Source organism: Hydra vulgaris, chromosome 07 (assembly GCF_038396675.1).
Source record: "Hydra vulgaris chromosome 07, alternate assembly HydraT2T_AEP".
Taxonomy (NCBI): Eukaryota; Metazoa; Cnidaria; class Hydrozoa; order Anthoathecata; family Hydridae; genus Hydra; species Hydra vulgaris.
In genome coordinates, this window is record NC_088926.1 from 28669729 (window position 1) to 28687500 (window position 17772).

Here is a 17772-nt window from a genome sequence, read left to right on the forward strand (position 1 = left end):
TCTTACAAGTTTGTTTGATACCTGTTTGCGCCGGCTCTGAACAAGACTAAGACATCTAATTTAAAACAGAACACTTCGCTACATAATAAAAAAAGGTAATATATAGCGTATAGGAAAGGGATGAAAAATATTTATCAAAGAAATAGCTTTTTTAAAATTTTCTATCAATTATTTAACTCTTACAGATATTAACACAACAATTAAACTAATCTAATTACAAATAACATGCAAGATGAACTTGATTTTATTTTTCGTATACCTGTGATTCTATTACAAGAGTTTAAGTATTTATTAAAAACTATTATAAATAATAAGCTAAATAAGGAATTTTATCAAGATTTCTAAATAATAATAATAATTATATGTTCTATATATTAATACTAAATAAATAACAGAGAAAGTCATATATAAAATCACTTTATTAATGCTTTGTAAAACGCAATATCAACAGCAGGCATGTATGAATACATGGAAATGTTATCGTTGGCTTTTTCAGCAGATAAAGACTGATAAGGAGCACGTAAGCAAGCTGCCATTGGTATATTTGTCTTTAATGGTTTGGTAATAATGCTTGATGCTGCTCGCTTGACAAACTTATTAATACGAGCTTGTAAATAATTGTCTGAAAATGAGGTTTTAAAAAAAACATGGTATGGCAGTCCATTTCAATAAACAAGATTTTTAACTCTTGTATAAGGCACTAACTTATAACTTGAAAAACCAGCAACAACTGAAAAATTCTTCACATCTATTAATTGAATTTGGTAAACAGAGAATGGTTTTTTACGGTTTACATTTTTAATAGCTCTTTCTAGTCCAAGCGGACTAAATATTTCTGCAACAGAGAGATTTTTCAATTTGACTATAAATGTTATCACATTCTTGAATGCTGGAGTGACCTGGCTCGCAGAACTTTTGCTCAATGAATTTTGGGTATCGTATAATAAATTCACATAAAGCTGCTGACATGTAACTATTGTGGTTTTGTGGTACACATGAATCAAACCAAAGTATGAACTTATTTATGTCAAGGTCATCCATGATTTTCAGAAGCAGACATGTTACAGCACTGGCAAGATCATTTCCTCCACGACCAGCCATAGCTTCAAGCCAAAGGATGCAATAACCTTTCTTGTTAAGCAAACAATGACCAGTTAAGTTATAATTTGAAAGTTTCCGTTTGTAATAAAATTTTCCAACATTAGCCCGAGGCACACGTAAAACATTTTCAAGATCAATACAAACAACTGCAGTTTTAGGATCAGCATTTTGACGATCTTTTTCACATTCAGTTTCGGTATCATTCCTTGGTGTTATGTGCTTATTATAACTATCTGTCTGCTCATTGCTTGCATTAACAATGTTGCAATATTCATAGCATGTGTCACATAAATCTTTCTTTGGTTTTTGAAATTCTATGTTGAACTCGTGATTGAAGATATAACGATACATATGTTCTTTTACTGGTATATAGTCATTTTCATCACAATATATTTTAAAAGATCATACAGTTTACCTATATTGAGTGATCCTTCCATATACTCTTTAAATGTCTTTTTCCTGCAATAATGGGCCTTAATTCTTGGGAAAAGATTTATATGGTCTCGTACAACTTTTTTAGAATCTTCCGGTAAGCTTTTTTTTACATGTCTTCCAAATTTTGATTGCATTGGCGTTCCAGTAGTTAAGCATTTATTAAATGCTTAACTACTGGAACTAAATGAAAAAATACCTTCGTTTTGATTTAGAGCATGTTCCATTTTTTGGTTAATATTTTTAGTTGCCATTTTGAAAATTACAATAACAAAATTATTCCGCACAAATATGTAATTGTAAATATATGATTGGTTGATCGTTAAAATAAGATAACATTTTCAAATTTGCTTATTTAGGAGATAGAACAATGCAATATGGCATGCAACACCGTATTTAAAGTTTTATATGTTTTCAATATAAATAAAATAGAAAAACATAGTGCAAAACTATTCAAAAACTATAAAAACTCGATTTTTTCAAAAAGTGGAGATAGAACAAGATAATTCTAACGTCGCGATTTTTTAAAACTTTTGTTAGCATTTTATTACCCACATTTGTTAATGATATGGGTCTATAATTTTCTTTATCATTTTTGTTTCCTTTTTTAAAAGTACATGCTTTCAGAGATTCTTTTTGAGAGTTTGTCATCTCGCCAGTTAACAAAACATTATTTAAACTATCAACCAAGTCTTTTTTAAATATATTTAAAAAATGTTTGTAATATTCTATTGTTAAACCGTCTGAACCGGGGGATTTATTATTTTTCATTTGCCCTATATTTTGTTTACACCATGCTTTCAGAAATTTCTTTTTTCAACATTTTATTTCTTTTTAGCTATTTTCTTAATTTTGTCGTTTGAGAACAAAAATTCCTGAGAAGGTTTGTCATTTTCTTAGAACTTGTAAAACTTTTTATTAAAATTTTTAAATTCCAGCAAATTTTTTTTGGTTCGGTTTTAACTTCCCCGTCTCTGCCGTTTATTTCAGAGACATATTGCTTAGCTAGTTTTTGTAAAACCAAAAAAAAAATTGGAGCATCTTTCACCTTCTAGACTCCACTGATTCTTCGCTCTTATTGCTGCGCCTTTGGATTTTTCTATTTTAATAGCTTCAAGTTTTAATTTTAGTTCGTCACCTCAATTTTACATATTGTTATAATAGAAGCATCTTTTTAAATGCATTTCTTAATAATTTTAAATTCTCTTTTGTTCTTTGTTTGCTTCAGTTTTTGCTAAACTTTTTTGAAATAATCTGATTGTTTTCTTTACCGGCTTCCCACCAGTCCTTGACATTTCGGTAAATATACTTTTGTTGACTCCATTCGTTCCAAATCGCTTCTATGAGAGTATTAAATTTTTCATTTTGTAAGTCTTATCAGTGAAAATTTCATTCACAGTTAAAAAAAGTTATGAAAAATATCATTTGAATTAAATATGAAAAAAGGAAGCAGTTAAGAAAACTATCATTGTATTGAATTCGACTTAAGAAAAATATCATTGAATTGTTTTATTGCATTTTTATCTTATGCAAAACTTATAAACTGATAAAATTGATTATAAAAAATAGATTACGACAACGGTTGAAAAATTTGAGTCAAACAATGTGTATTTCTTGCTTGGGGGTATTTATTATTTCATATTTTTGGTTAATACATTATAAAGTATATTTTGAAATTATTTATTCCCAATAATTCCTAGCTTAATTATTGTTCAGTTAAACCCATCTTTTAGGATGATATAGAGGAATTATGCAACATTCATAGATTAAATATAAAAAACTTAATGCTAGTTAAGAAAAAAGTTAAAATTAGGGATTTAGAAAATGTTATTTCTGATTACTCTTCAAATTTTGGCACAAGCAGTTTAATATTTGAATGACAAGCAACAGTGAAAAATATTAAAAAATACTCTTTAAAAAACACTTAAAAAACACTCCTAAATAATCTTTTAATAAATTTACAATATAATATAAAGTATATATTATTATTATTTTATACTTTTTGTTGAAATATTTAAAGAATACCCAAATACTACGATGATAAAATGCATATTTTTGAAACAAAGAAATGAATTTTATAAAAGTATATTGGTTTATTCCAATTAAAATTTTTTGAAAATTTACGGAAATTTTGAGCAAGTTTTCTCGGAAAATTTCTGGAAATTTTCAACCCTAGTTTTAACTGCATAAACTTTCAATCAAACCTGAAACTGATTGAATTTTTTGACTAGTACATTTTTAGATAAAAGTTTCAAATAAAATAAAATAAAAATTACCAATTGCTAATAGAAAAGTTTCTTTCACAACACTAAAATTAAAACAATTTAAATGGTAATTTGATTTGGTTTTCTTTTTTAATAATAATTTGATAAATTGTTTTTAAAATAGGATAAAAAATAACTTTATTAAATGACTTTAGTTTAGTAGTTAGCATTTGTTTATAAAAAAAACTAAGCACACAGGCTTGTACTAGGGAGTTTCTTACTTAAATGGTTCAATTTTTTTCATAAAATTGAAAGTAGCCAATAAATAATCTTTAACACGACTGTTGATGAGGTTACTTCTTTAAGAGAAAAAAAATATTTTGGAGTTAATGTTCATGATAAAACGGGAATAATTCGAATTTTGGATTCATGCAATGCGCTTGATATAGTTAAAAAAATGAAATAACATCTCAGAATTTTATGATCAACTTATTGAAAAGTTTTAACACTTTCTGTTAAATTGAGTTTCCGGAAATTGCAAACTTTGAAATAAATCCTGGTTTTTACTAAACTTTTTGAAGCTTGGAAACAAGGCAAGAACATCATATACTTGAAGGCATATCAGAGCAAACGTGGTCATCGCTCTTATGTTTTAGTTTGCACCCTATGTCATTCAAAGAAGCTTTATATTTGTTGCTGCTCATACTAACGACAAATTGATAGTACCAAGCTATGTCACCATTTATAGGTAGTTGTCTGTTCGGAAACTCTATCAGTGGATATTTTAATAAATAAAGGAAACGTCTGCGTTTTGTTTTTTTAATTTTTGATTCGATAACTTACTGTTTATCATCAATCATTCCTTTTTCCTTCCCATTTTCTAGTAACAAGTTAAAATATATATTTTTAGTTACTATTGTTTCTAGAAAAGCATACGAATTTTGCTTAGTTCTTTTTCTTAGAGAAATTGCTAAGTTGCAAGGTTAATTATAGCTAAGTATATTAAATGAATATATACGTCAAAATTTACATCTCTCTTTCTCTTCTCTCTCTCTCTCTCTCTCTCTCTCTCTCTCTCTCTCTCTCTCTCTCTCTCTCTCTCTCTCTCTCTCTCTCTCTCTCTCTCTCTCTCTCTCTCTCTCTCTCTCTCTCTCTCTCTCTCTCTCTCTATATATATATATATATATATATATATATAAATTTATTATTTTCAATACTATTTGAAATATTCGAAACATTTATTTTGTGTAAACTTTATTCAGAAAACTATTAACATATTTTGTTTGAATACAAACTATTAAGTTAAAAATATATATATGTATGTATAAAAAATTATATAATTTTATGAAGTTCGTCAAGCAAACATAAATTAATATGACATAAAATATTCAACATAAATTACAGTATAGTCACCATGAAGGAGTCACTCTTTTGTCATCATTTTGATAAAAAAGGTGTGAAACCTTGTTGTTTCATTGTAAATAACCATTTTTTATATTTACTGTTTTTTAGAATACTTTGGTAGAAAAGACAGACATTTGCCATTCTTATATTACAAGCACATATATTGCATATAGCTATATTGAATAGCTTATTAATATGTCAAATTAAAATTAGAAAAATTCTTGTTAGGGAATCACTAGGGAGTTAGGATCTTCGCTGCCAACATACTGCGAACTCACAGCACCTGAAATATGGAAATGCATATGTCAAAAAAAGTTACAAACTTTTTGCATTAAAATAAAAAGTATAAAGTAATCTTCCACTATACCTTGAGGGCCGGCGCCATCACAAATATATTTAACCTCGACGTACTTGATAATGCCAGGACACGGATTTATTTTCCACATTGAGTTCTTTGCAACAACTTCGCAAGAGTTTTTGCCGTTGCATTCTTTTCGTGCTATATCTACTGCATTTGTTAAGCTACAGTTAGTTTCACGATGAGTTCCCCAAGCACATGGTCTTTGAGACGTGCGACCATAGTTTGCAAAAACTATCTCTATAAATTGATCACTTGGGCACAATATCGTTTTACTCTGATATTCACAAACTATGACAGTGTCTTGGTTTATTGAAGAAGCTGACAAAAAAATCATTAAATCGGGCAAAGAATTAATGTAACGAAAAAGAATAATTATAAAAATTTCATAAACACTAAAAAAAATGATTAATAATCACTTTTTAGTGGGCAATTTATAATGGAAAAAAATGCAACATCAATAATCATCATGAACATCAATAAAATGCAGACAAAAATAAAGTGAAAACCGAAAAATGATAACAAAAATAAAGGATGAAAAAAAAACTCACAAAAACTTTCGTAGCTGTTAGCGATAGATCTTCCAATGTAATAAGAAAATAAACGAAAACTTTCACTTCTAGCAACATATGTTTTTAACACAGTAAACGTAGTAACTTGAAATTGAGTGAAAGAATTTGTATAATTAAAAACAGACTTTCCAAGTACAAAAGTCGTTGCGGCTGCCACTTGCCGATTGCTTAAAGAAGGCTTTGTTGAAATTGCCTTGATATTCCCATTTATGTAAAGAACAACTCCTTGGTCTTTATGCCACGTTATCAAAACAAAAAGCCAATCTTGACTATGGACCAAAGTGCTAACCTAAACAAAACTCAAACTTAAAACATGGTGTAAGGATTTAAATAAAGTAAATATACTAACTCGCAAAAAAAAAAAAAAAATTAAAATATATTCAAAAGGCATACTTCCCAAACAGATTCACTTGTAGATAAAGTGCAATATAACCTTTTGTTTATGACATACAACGAAACCCCTTTTCCATGATGACCCCCAGAATCAAATATAAAATGTGGGGTTGTGTAACTATCGACAATCTTGCTTAGTCTGATTTTAACGACAATTGTTAAACCATTTCTTGCTAGTGATGGGTTTGTGAGAAAATGAGCTAAATCACAAATTTCATAAATATACAACTGCGGTGCATCAAATTCATAAGATCATGCAACTGCAATACTACTTTTTAAATTACAACGTTAAAAAACTTAAGTAAAATTTTTAATATGTTTCTTAGTTAACTCTTTCACTACCGCAAGCCGCTGAGAGCAGCTTTTGATTTTTTTAAATTTTTACTGCAAGCCACTGGTAGCGGCTTATGAATATGCTTCACAATTTATCCTTTTTTGTACATACATTTAAATTTGTATTAAAATACAAATTTAATTATGTAGAGACTTAATTAAAATACATTTTAATTAAGTCTCTACATAATTAAGAACAAATAAGAGCCTTATTGTGTAATTTAGAAATAGAAAGTTATCACTTGATAAATTTATAAAATCTCATGAAATCCTTGATAAAAAAATAACTTCTTTAAATTTCGTTCTAAAATAAAACAGCGTTAACACTGTAAAATCTAACTTGTAGAAGTGTATAAGTATTTACTAAGTAGTTACAAAGGTCTTTTGAAGAAAAACATTCTTTTTACACATTAAATGAGTTTTGTTTTGGACTTAATGTTTTAGTTACTATTTATAAAAACAATTTTAAGCACTTTGCATTTCTTGTTGTTAAATGAAGTGTGTTAAAAACTTATTTAATTAAAAAGTTCATTTGTTTAGCTTTCTATTGATACATAGTTTGCTATGCTTTCAAAGAGATTTACTATTCAAATTTTAACTTTCAATGTTATGTCATCTAAATTTTATACAAAAAAAATGTGCGGTCACTGCAATTTTTGTTAAAACCACTGGCAACGAAAGAGTTATCAGCAGGCTCCAATTTTTTCTATATCTAAAAAGGAAAAAAAAAAGGAGGGAGGGAGGGTAATGCAGAGAGACAGAGGTAAGGCAGAGAAACAAACTCAATTAAAAAAATCAAATCATATAGAAACAAAAAATAAATAGCTCATAAAAACTTATTATTATCAAATCACATAAAAATAACACCAAAAAAAAAAAAAATGTTATTGATGCTAAATAAATTAAATGAAAAACCTCCCCCACCTCCTAATTGAAGATCACTTGCATTTTGATGAACTCTTCCAATGCATTGAAAACGAATATCAAGATACTTGACAACACCAGGACAAGTATTTCCCCAAACAGAATTTAGCGCCTTAATGGTGCATACAGACTTTCCATCACACATCTCTTTTGCTTTTGTAAGTGATCCAACTGATTTACAATTTGTAATGATGTATTTGCGTCTTCCTTGGCAAGGTATATCTGAAGTTCGGCCATAATTAACATAAACTACTTTTATGGTTTGGTAAGAAGGACATGCAACATCTTTTTGAAAATGTTCACAAATTATTTCTGCTTTTTCTTCAGAAAAATCTAGAAATTTATTAAACTATAATTTATTATATTATTAAATATAATTTAACATATTATATTAAATATAATTTATTATAGTATATTAAATATAACTTTTATATAGTATATCAAATATAATTTATTATAGTATTAAAAAAACATTTGAAAATAAAATAAAATATCAATTTGTAGCATTAATTAGCATTGCTCCATTTATTGCTCCATTTAATGCTCCATTTTAAATTATTTTTTGTTTTTTTTTAATTATTAAACGTTTTTTTAATAAACGTTTAATAAAAATAGAATTTCATAACAACACAAAATAACATTTTGTTGCCAATCAGATTTTCCATTCATTTTAGTTTTAATTTTTTATAATGCAGTAATAAATTGTTTTAGTGTTTACTTGTGGTAGTGGCACTGGCACATTAAGCTGGAATTCAGCTAAGCTTAGAAAGCTGCTGATTTATGCACTTAGTTTTTGATTGAAAAACAAGAAAATATTTAAAAACAAACTAATGCTACCTTAATGGGTAACACACTACAATGGATGGAATCAAAAAGAAAGACAAAATCTAAAGATCTATCATCTAAAAGGACGGATTTAACAATTAAAAAATATGAAGACTACATGTGTAAAAATAAATAAAAAAGAGAAAGCTACAATACTTTATTAATATTTTATTTACTATTTTTAAGTTTGTGTTTAAATGGCTAACAAATCAAAGTGTTTGTTGTGGATTCACAAGCAGTTGAGACATAGCTATTATTTTTAAGAGTAGTAAATATGCACAGAATATGAAGCAAACATGTAGCAAGTATGTAGCATGCGTAGCAAATGTGTTAAAGGTTGACAGAAAGATATTATTTTGAAACATGGGTGTGTCATGTTGTATGGAAGTAAAATTATACAAATAATTTTTTTACTTCAAGCTACTCATTTGCTAATAATAACTTCGAACTTTAAAATTAAAAATTAGTTAAAAAAATCAGAGAAAAAGTTGAGAGATACTTTTAGCTCAATTACTAATTCTAATTTTGTTTTTAACATTATACACGTTTGTTGCCTTTGATTTATTAAACCTTCAATAATCATTTTTGTGTTTTTCTTAATATTTCATACAAAGTTTTTCAATTTCTTAATTTTAAGTGAATAAATTGTAAAGTATACAAAAAAACAAAAAAATAATTTATAATTTCTTTATATATTGTCGCATGAGAATTATAGGGTTTTATCTGCATTTTTTTATGTTGTGAAAACTTAAGTTTCGATATCTAATTATTAAAATGTTTTAATGGTGTTATTTTTATAATTATAAATTATAAGTTGTTATTTAGGTTTTATTATTAAACATATATTATTATTCATAATATTTTTCAAGTTGTTTGTTTTTATTACTAATTAAAACTTTTTTTAAATTCTTTTAACGTAAAGAAAGGCAGATAGAACCCTATAATTCTCATGCGACAATATATAAAGAAATTATAAATTGTTTTTCTGGGCCTTGGGGAGCAGAATTAACATAAAAAAAAAGAAACTTTAACAATGAACTCTTTCACTGTAGCAATAAAAATCTTCCAATCATCATATAATTTATAAATTCTAAATTTCATACTTAGTGCTGTTCACAACTAATGCCATGCATAATTAGTGCTGCACATAATTAGTACCATAAATAACTTTTTTTTCATCAAAATATTAGTTAATTGCAAGTTTTGATGGGATTTAATTCTAACTATACTGTTATTTATATAGGAGGAATTACACCAAGCACATTTGACAGTTTTTTACTTTTTATTTATTAATTTTTACCATTAATATCATTATAATGCAAATCATAAATTTTAAAAGTTCAAAAAATAGAAAATAAAAATAAAAAATAAAAATTTGTTTCAAAGAAGTTTATGATTGAAGCTCGAAAAAAAAAAGCAAATTTAAAATATATTTTGTATTGGTTGCTTCATCATTGTGGTGAGAGGTAATAACATTTTAAAAACTTAATTTAAATAGAAACCTTCTAACAAATCTGTCTCTACCCATCCAGTTTCTCCATCAAATGTTAGACCATTTTCTGTTGATTGAACATCACCAAATACTCTTAATGATGGAGATGTTAATGTTCGATTATTTTGAATCAGCAATAAAAACCAATCAAATGTAGGAAATAACACCAAAGGTGGAGAAATTTTCATAAGTTCATCAATTGATGTATATGTGGGAAAAAATGATGTCATCGCAATCTGAAACCTCCCATAACTTGTTTCACCTAAATATAAACATGTTTAAAAATAATAAATAAACATCGCCAGACATGGCAACATTTGCATGGCATGACATGGTCACTAATGTAAAATAATTTAACTTTTGTCAATAAGCAGTTTTGCATTTAGGTTAACTTCTATCCCTCCCTTCTTTTCCATTAAAAAAAGCAACATAATATAAGTTGTAAAATTTAACATAACAATTTTATTAAGAGGTATTCATAAAACCTCTCTTTAAAAATGTCAATAGAAACATAATAACACTTATCAATTCATGTAACAACATAGACAAGTAAAAAAGATACCAGGTAACGACTTACACAAGTAAAAAAGATACCAGGTAACAACTTACACAAGTAAAAAAGATATCAGGTAACAACTTAGACAAGAAAAAAAATCTAGTAATTAAATTATTAACCATGATTACTTCTTTTAAATAAAAAAAAACTAAAAAAAAAAACCTTTATTAACGCTGCATCCAACTGTAAAGTTTGACAAAAACTTCATTTCACTAACAAAGAAACGACTTGCTTTTTCTTTAGCAACAAGAGCACCATTCAAATACATATAGATTCCCATATCTTCACGCCATGTCACCAAAACCAAACACCAGGAAGTAAACACACCTGCAGTTTGTGTCTAAACATGAATACAGTGTTACTTTTTTTATGTTTTCTTTATAATTTTATGTTTGAACAGACAGTATATAACTTTGTGTAGACAGGCAGTACATGCATATGTGTGTATGTATATGTATATATATATATAGTACATGCATATATGTATATGTATATGTATATATATATATATATATATATATATATATATATATATATATATATATATATATATATATATATATATATATATATATATATATATATATATATATATATATATATATATATAACATTCACTGATTCAATTATATAATACTCTATTTTAAAATTTAAATTGAGCACTTTTCTCAATAATTTAGAAACAATTTATAAATTATTGTGATAATTTATAACAAATAGATGACTGCATTGAACTCATTTCTAACTCTTTTTGTTTGCAAAATTTGGATCAATCAAATGCCAAAAATAAATGCAGTTGTTTTTCAACTCTTTTAAAATCTAATCTCCAGTCTCATCAAGGCACAATCTTAATAATAAATCCGGAGTGATCTATGATCAACCATACAATGATATGATATGTGATGATTATATACTCTCTGGTGTCTATGAAAACCATATGATGATATGATATGCGATGATTATATACTATCTGGTGTCTATAGTTTATATTTATAAGATATTTTTTCAGGCTCTCGCCCACACTCCCCTAAAGTAGTTTTCAGGAGCAATTTATGGCTCTAGCAAAAATATTATTTTTTCATAAATATAAACCACTTTTTACAAAATGTGATTGTTTATTTATTTTGCGTAACAATTTTTTTGTAGTGCTTGAGATTATATTTTAACTATACAAATGGCTTACAACTTGTTGATTTTGTAATATAAGTTATTTTATACTACAACAATTTGTATATATATATATATATTAAACATATATATTGAATATATATATACATATATATATATACATATATATATTTATATATATATATATATATATATATATATATATATATATATAAATATATATATATATATATATATATATATATATATATATATATATATATATATATATATATATATGTATATATATACATATATATATATATATATATATATATATAAATTAGTAGAAAATCACTTAACAAAAATTTTTTCTCATTTTACACTGTGTTTCATCAATAAAGACTCATCAGATTTCTGATGACTCTTTATTGATGAAACACAGTGTAAAATGGATTTTTATTTATTTATAGTGTTATGGATTTTTATTTATTTAGTGTTAAAAATTTTTGTCAAGTGATTTTCTACTAATTTATAATTGCTCTATTTTATAATTGGTCAATTTTGTGAACTTAAATATTATGTTTAAGTTCACAAAATTGTTTATAAAAGAAAAATCATTGTAACTAAGATGTAAATAAGTCATTTTAAAAATTAATTGTAAAAAATTGCATAGTAAACTGCTATGCTTTGTTAAGCCATGGTTAAACACCATAAGACATTTATTTATTTATATAAAGCATAAACTTCTTTATACTTTTTGTTTGGAGATTTCTGCTGTTTTAAGTTTTATTTTAAACTAATTTGTTTTAAAACTTTACTAGACATAAATTAACAAAAATATTTTTAGTTTTAGTTTATAATAATAAAACTCACTGAATATGATTTAAATAAAATATTTATTTTTAAGGAAAATAAAAAACTAAAAGCCATTTCTTCAAATGTAATGGAATGCATACTGAGAAATGCTAAAACACTTGGTTCTGATGAACTTATATTTTTACGAAAAATATTTCTTTAGAATAGCTGCAAAATACTTCAACATCTGAAGAAAAATAAACTTTAAAAAAATGGGATATGCTAGCATTCATTTCTAGCTGGAAAGAAAAGTTATGCATTTATGTATTTATTTGTTGAAAATATATATTTTGAATTAATATAGTTAAATATGTAAATTAATATAATTAAATTAATAATAATAATTTTAATAATTTTTTTAACTTTTAGGTTGTTATTATTTTTTTAGGTTGCAGAATTTTAAAAATTTTTTGTTATTGTATTTTTAAAATATTTTAGCATATCTGAAGAGATCAATTTGCCAGAAAAGATTGCAAGATATGATTTACATAAAAACTCCTTTGATGAAATTAGACTTTATTGAAATTAAACAAGTTTTGTGAACTTGAAAATATTAGTTTAGCCAAATTTCTTGATTTTTTTTAAACAAGATTTTAAGACAAGTCTGGACAGACTGTGCTCCTAGTAGGCATTCAAATAAAAAATTCTTTCATTTTCTGGTTTTAATGTATTGCTTAGTAATATATTGAACATGCTTGAAATCTATTTTGGTGTTTATTTCAATTCATTTTAGGCTATTAAACAACCCAAGGAGAACACTTTTTTAGACTCTGATAATATACTAATTAAAATAAAGTTTGGATTAAATGAGTGGAAGACATGCAACATTTATTCAAAATAATAATGATAGCACTTTTAATATCATGCTGACAATGTTCATTTTCACTTAGAACGAAAGCTGGTTTTTTATGGTTGTATATATATATTAGGGTGGAGCGATTTTGAAAATTTTTGAAATTTGATTTGCCTGAGCAGCAAATCAATATCTTTTGGTGAAAAAAGAACCTTACTCTTTTTTTTTTAGTTTAGATGAGTTCTTGAGGTTCCTCTTTGGATTCTAAATTTTTGATGGGTCCTAATATTGTTTAAATTTTTTTTCTTCTAAACTATATCAACTTGATACTTAAAAGTAGCAAAATAATATGCTGATTTTGAAAATAATATTTGTTTTTATTAAAAAATTAAAAGTAAAAAAGTAGAATTGTTTTTTTCATTAAAAACCCCCGTCCTCAACAAAACGGGGGTTTTAAGGTATATTTTTGCAAGTATTTTTTTCACTAAAAAATTTTTTTAATAAAATTATTATTTATTAAACAAGCATTTTTCTGCTTTTTTTGAGTCCAAGGTTGATATGGTTTAGAAAAAAAAAAATTCAAAAATATTAGGACCTGTCAAGAATTTAAATTCCAAAGAGGACCCTCAAGATCTCATCAAAATCAAAAAATATTTTTTACTTTTATCTTATAATTAATAGACATTGATTTGTGTCTCAGTAATATTGGTTTTTAAACTCTTTTTTTTTTGCTATGAAAATTGCTCCACCCTAATATATATATATATATATATATATATATATATATATATATATATATATATATATATATATATATATATTCTGAAATAGTTGTTACATTCACGGGAGTTTACAAATAGTACATGTACTAATCTTAAGTAAAAACCTTGTAAAAAAAAGCTACTAAATATATTGTTAATGTTAATAGTAATATTAATCGTCCACAGCTGTAACAAAACGAACATTAAAAGTTAAAGGAGTAAAATAATAATAATGATAATAATAAAAGTGGTAGTAGTAACAATAATAACAATAAAATGATAAGAGTATAATGATAATAATAAAAATAAAATGACAACAATAAAAATAATTACAATAATCATAAAAAGAATAATAGTAATTTAGTATTAGCCACACACATACACCTTTTATTAATATGATTTATATTATTATCATATTTTATTAATGTGATTTATATTATACTTTGATTAATAAACTCAAATAGATAATCAAATATATTAATAATTTTGGTTATATAAAAACCTTACACGACAGTAATTATGAAAATATCAGATTATAAAATTATGTTTATACACACATTATGTTACATACACATATATATATATACACATATATAAACACACACACACACACATATATATATATATATATATATATATATATATATATATATATATATATATATATATATATATATATATATATATATATGTATATATATATATATATATATATATATATATATATACTTACATATACATGTACACATATATATACACATATAAATATATAAACATACACATACACACATACACATCCATGTATACATATACACATGCATACATATACAATCACACTTATTCGCATGCGCTTATCACAAACACTTATACATAGATACACATATCTTTGGATTTATAAACTGTATTTGATTAGGAAGGAATGGAATAGGTTACTCTTAAAAACATAGATTGAATGGAGAGCTTTTAGGTCATAGGGAAAGTTATTCCAAGATTTTATACTTTGGTTTTTATATGGACTTATATCCATAAGTAACAGAACGATGATTTAAGACTGCAAGATTCAGATTATCAGTTGATCAAAAATAGTATCGGTTATTTGCATTTTTTGGGAAGAAATTGTTGAAGGTAAGAGGTAGGTTTTTGTGTTGGTGGTTCCAGACAAACTGGCAATTCAAGAATTGAACAAGGTCACATAGTTTAAGGATCTTAGAAGTAAGATAAAGCACATTAGGATTGGATTTCTGAAAATGTATTATTTTTAAAGCTTTGTTTTGAAGATGAGATATCCTTAAAACTTCTTGCTGTTGAGATTGTCCCGATATTTGACAAGCATATCGTATATGCGAGCCAAAAATGGCATGATATATGTTTAATGTTTTCAGATTGGCATAATGGCGAACTTTAGCTTTAGCAAACTTTAGTTGTAAAGATCTGAAAGAAGCAAATCATTATTTAGGAGTTGGAAATGCATGTTTTGATCTGTGTACATGCTTAAAAGATTAGTGTTTGGATATTGAAGAAATTGAAAATGGTTTTGTGATCAACTGTGACTACCCTAATACTACCGGGAAAAAGGGAACAACAACAACAGGTAACATTACTTGAGAAAATTTTTACAAGAAAACAAAAAGGGATTTAATTATAACACAATTGCTTGCTCAATATCATGCAACATCAAAAAAATTTGGATTGATGCCCTTAGTTACTCTTCAAGTACTTTCCTCAAAAAAAAAATTTTATGCAAACCAATATAAAAGTTACTATACAGATTTTAATTTATTTCTATAGTTATGGATTTTTATTTATTTAGTGTTATCAAATGTTTTTTTTTTTATCTTATCAAATTTTCCACAATAAAATTTTTCCGAAAAGTTCTCAATCAACCCCACAGCACTTTTTATTCAAAATGAAACAAATGTCCATGAAACATATGACAGTTATTTGATCCACTGTGAGGAAGGACATATGGTGGTAAAAAACTGCTTCAAGTCTCATAATATCATTGTTAAATAAGAAAAAGACATTATCAAAACCTGTCTAAACCAGACAAGTGTGAAACTATGAACGCTAATTTTGAAAACTTATTTTTGCTTTTTCCATCTTTTGTTGAACATAGTGTGTGAATTTATGTGGGGTATAACAACAATATGAAAAAATTTGAAAACTAAAGAAAGATTTTATTAACTAAAGTTTAAAAAAAATTATCAGCCTATGACAGAGTTCTCTTGGAGATCCAAAGTGTAGAGATATTTTTAAAATTAAAAACTGCAGACTTTAATCTACATGAAAGTTCACTAATGATATTCTAATGATGTAGAAGTAGGTCAGTTATTTAATTACAATTAATAATGAGTAAGGATTTGGAGAAGAATTATCTACATATCTGAGGTACAGTGAAATATATATATATATATATATATATATATATATATATATATATATATATATATATATATATATATATATATATATATATATATATATATATATATATATATATTTACACTATTTTACTTATTTTTATAAAAAGGTTTTCTGGATTTATGTACTTATTCAAAAAATTAAAGCCTTTTAAATCATATTAATACAATGTAAATCTAAAATCAAAACAGGTAACTGGAGATATGCTTCAGTAAATACAAGCAGTTAACATTAAAAGAAACAAAACTTTCTTCTAACTCTTTGGTATAACTTGAAAAAGAAACCTTTAATCGACTTGAATTGTATTTTTGCAGATAACAGTTTTGTTCACAGGTTTGTTTCTATAATAATTTTTATAAACAATACCAACATTTTTAAATCACAAATTGTATATACACAAATGATGAATAGTGTATGCTACCATTTTTGTAGGCTGCTATTTTTATGGCTTCAAATTCCAACCCTTTTGTTATACATATTGAGAAACTAAGTTTTAAACTTAATAACTTGCATTTTAAGTAAAACTAAGACAAAAAGTTCCCATTTTAAAAGTGTAGACCCCTAAAGATACCCATTATCATGTCTATCAACCATTGTGTCAGTATAGACCCCCAAGTTATCCATTATCGTGTCTATCCTGAGATTTCGATTTCATTTGAATTCTTATGAAGTATTTTGCATAACCACATTTTAGTATAATTTTTGTGTTTAAAATCATTCTGTAATATAACAAACTTAAAACTGTTAAATAATCATGCCTTTTTATTCTAATTTATCCACAATATCTAATATATATATATATATATATATATATATATATATATATATATATATATATATATTGAGGTTGAACAAGAAGATTAAGTTAATTCAGCTTGTAACAGAATATTTTGAAAAAAATTTAGAGAGGAAATGTTAAGATTCTCAAGTGCAACACATTAAAAGAGCAAACTTTAAAGCTTTTATCAAAAAATGATCACATATAGCAGTGACTAACCCTCTAAGTCTTTTAAGAAATGATTACTTTAATGATCAAGTTCAATTTCCATATCTTGGATAAAATTGCTACACCAGATTAGGTGCTTCATTTTGTTCATTGTTATGACTGTTGTAATTATTCCACAAAAAGATGTTCTTCTAATAAAGGTGATGTAATTTGCACAGATCTTTGCAAATACTAATCACTGTGATAACAATTCAGAGAAGGATGACAACAAGCAGTCTAACCTAGGTTACCC

At 25.7% G+C, this 17772-nt stretch overlaps 1 protein-coding gene across 1 annotated transcript in view; it reads right to left on the bottom strand.

Moving 5' to 3' along the window:
• Nucleotides 1-4974: 4974 nt before the first annotated feature.
• Nucleotides 4975-17772, bottom strand: part of LOC100205557 (uncharacterized) — a 50520-nt gene continuing 37722 nt past the window's right edge. Inside the window, exons 10-16 of the mRNA XM_065801567.1 lie at nt 10757-10934; nt 10049-10300; nt 7722-8054; nt 6465-6664; nt 6051-6360; nt 5509-5820; nt 4975-5424 (exon numbers count right to left, since the gene is read on the bottom strand). Coding sequence (XP_065657639.1) covers nt 5366-5424; nt 5509-5820; nt 6051-6360; nt 6465-6664; nt 7722-8054; nt 10049-10300; nt 10757-10934 — 1644 coding nt within the window. The 3' untranslated portion in view covers nt 4975-5365. The remainder of the gene's footprint in view (nt 5425-5508; nt 5821-6050; nt 6361-6464; nt 6665-7721; nt 8055-10048; nt 10301-10756; nt 10935-17772) is intronic.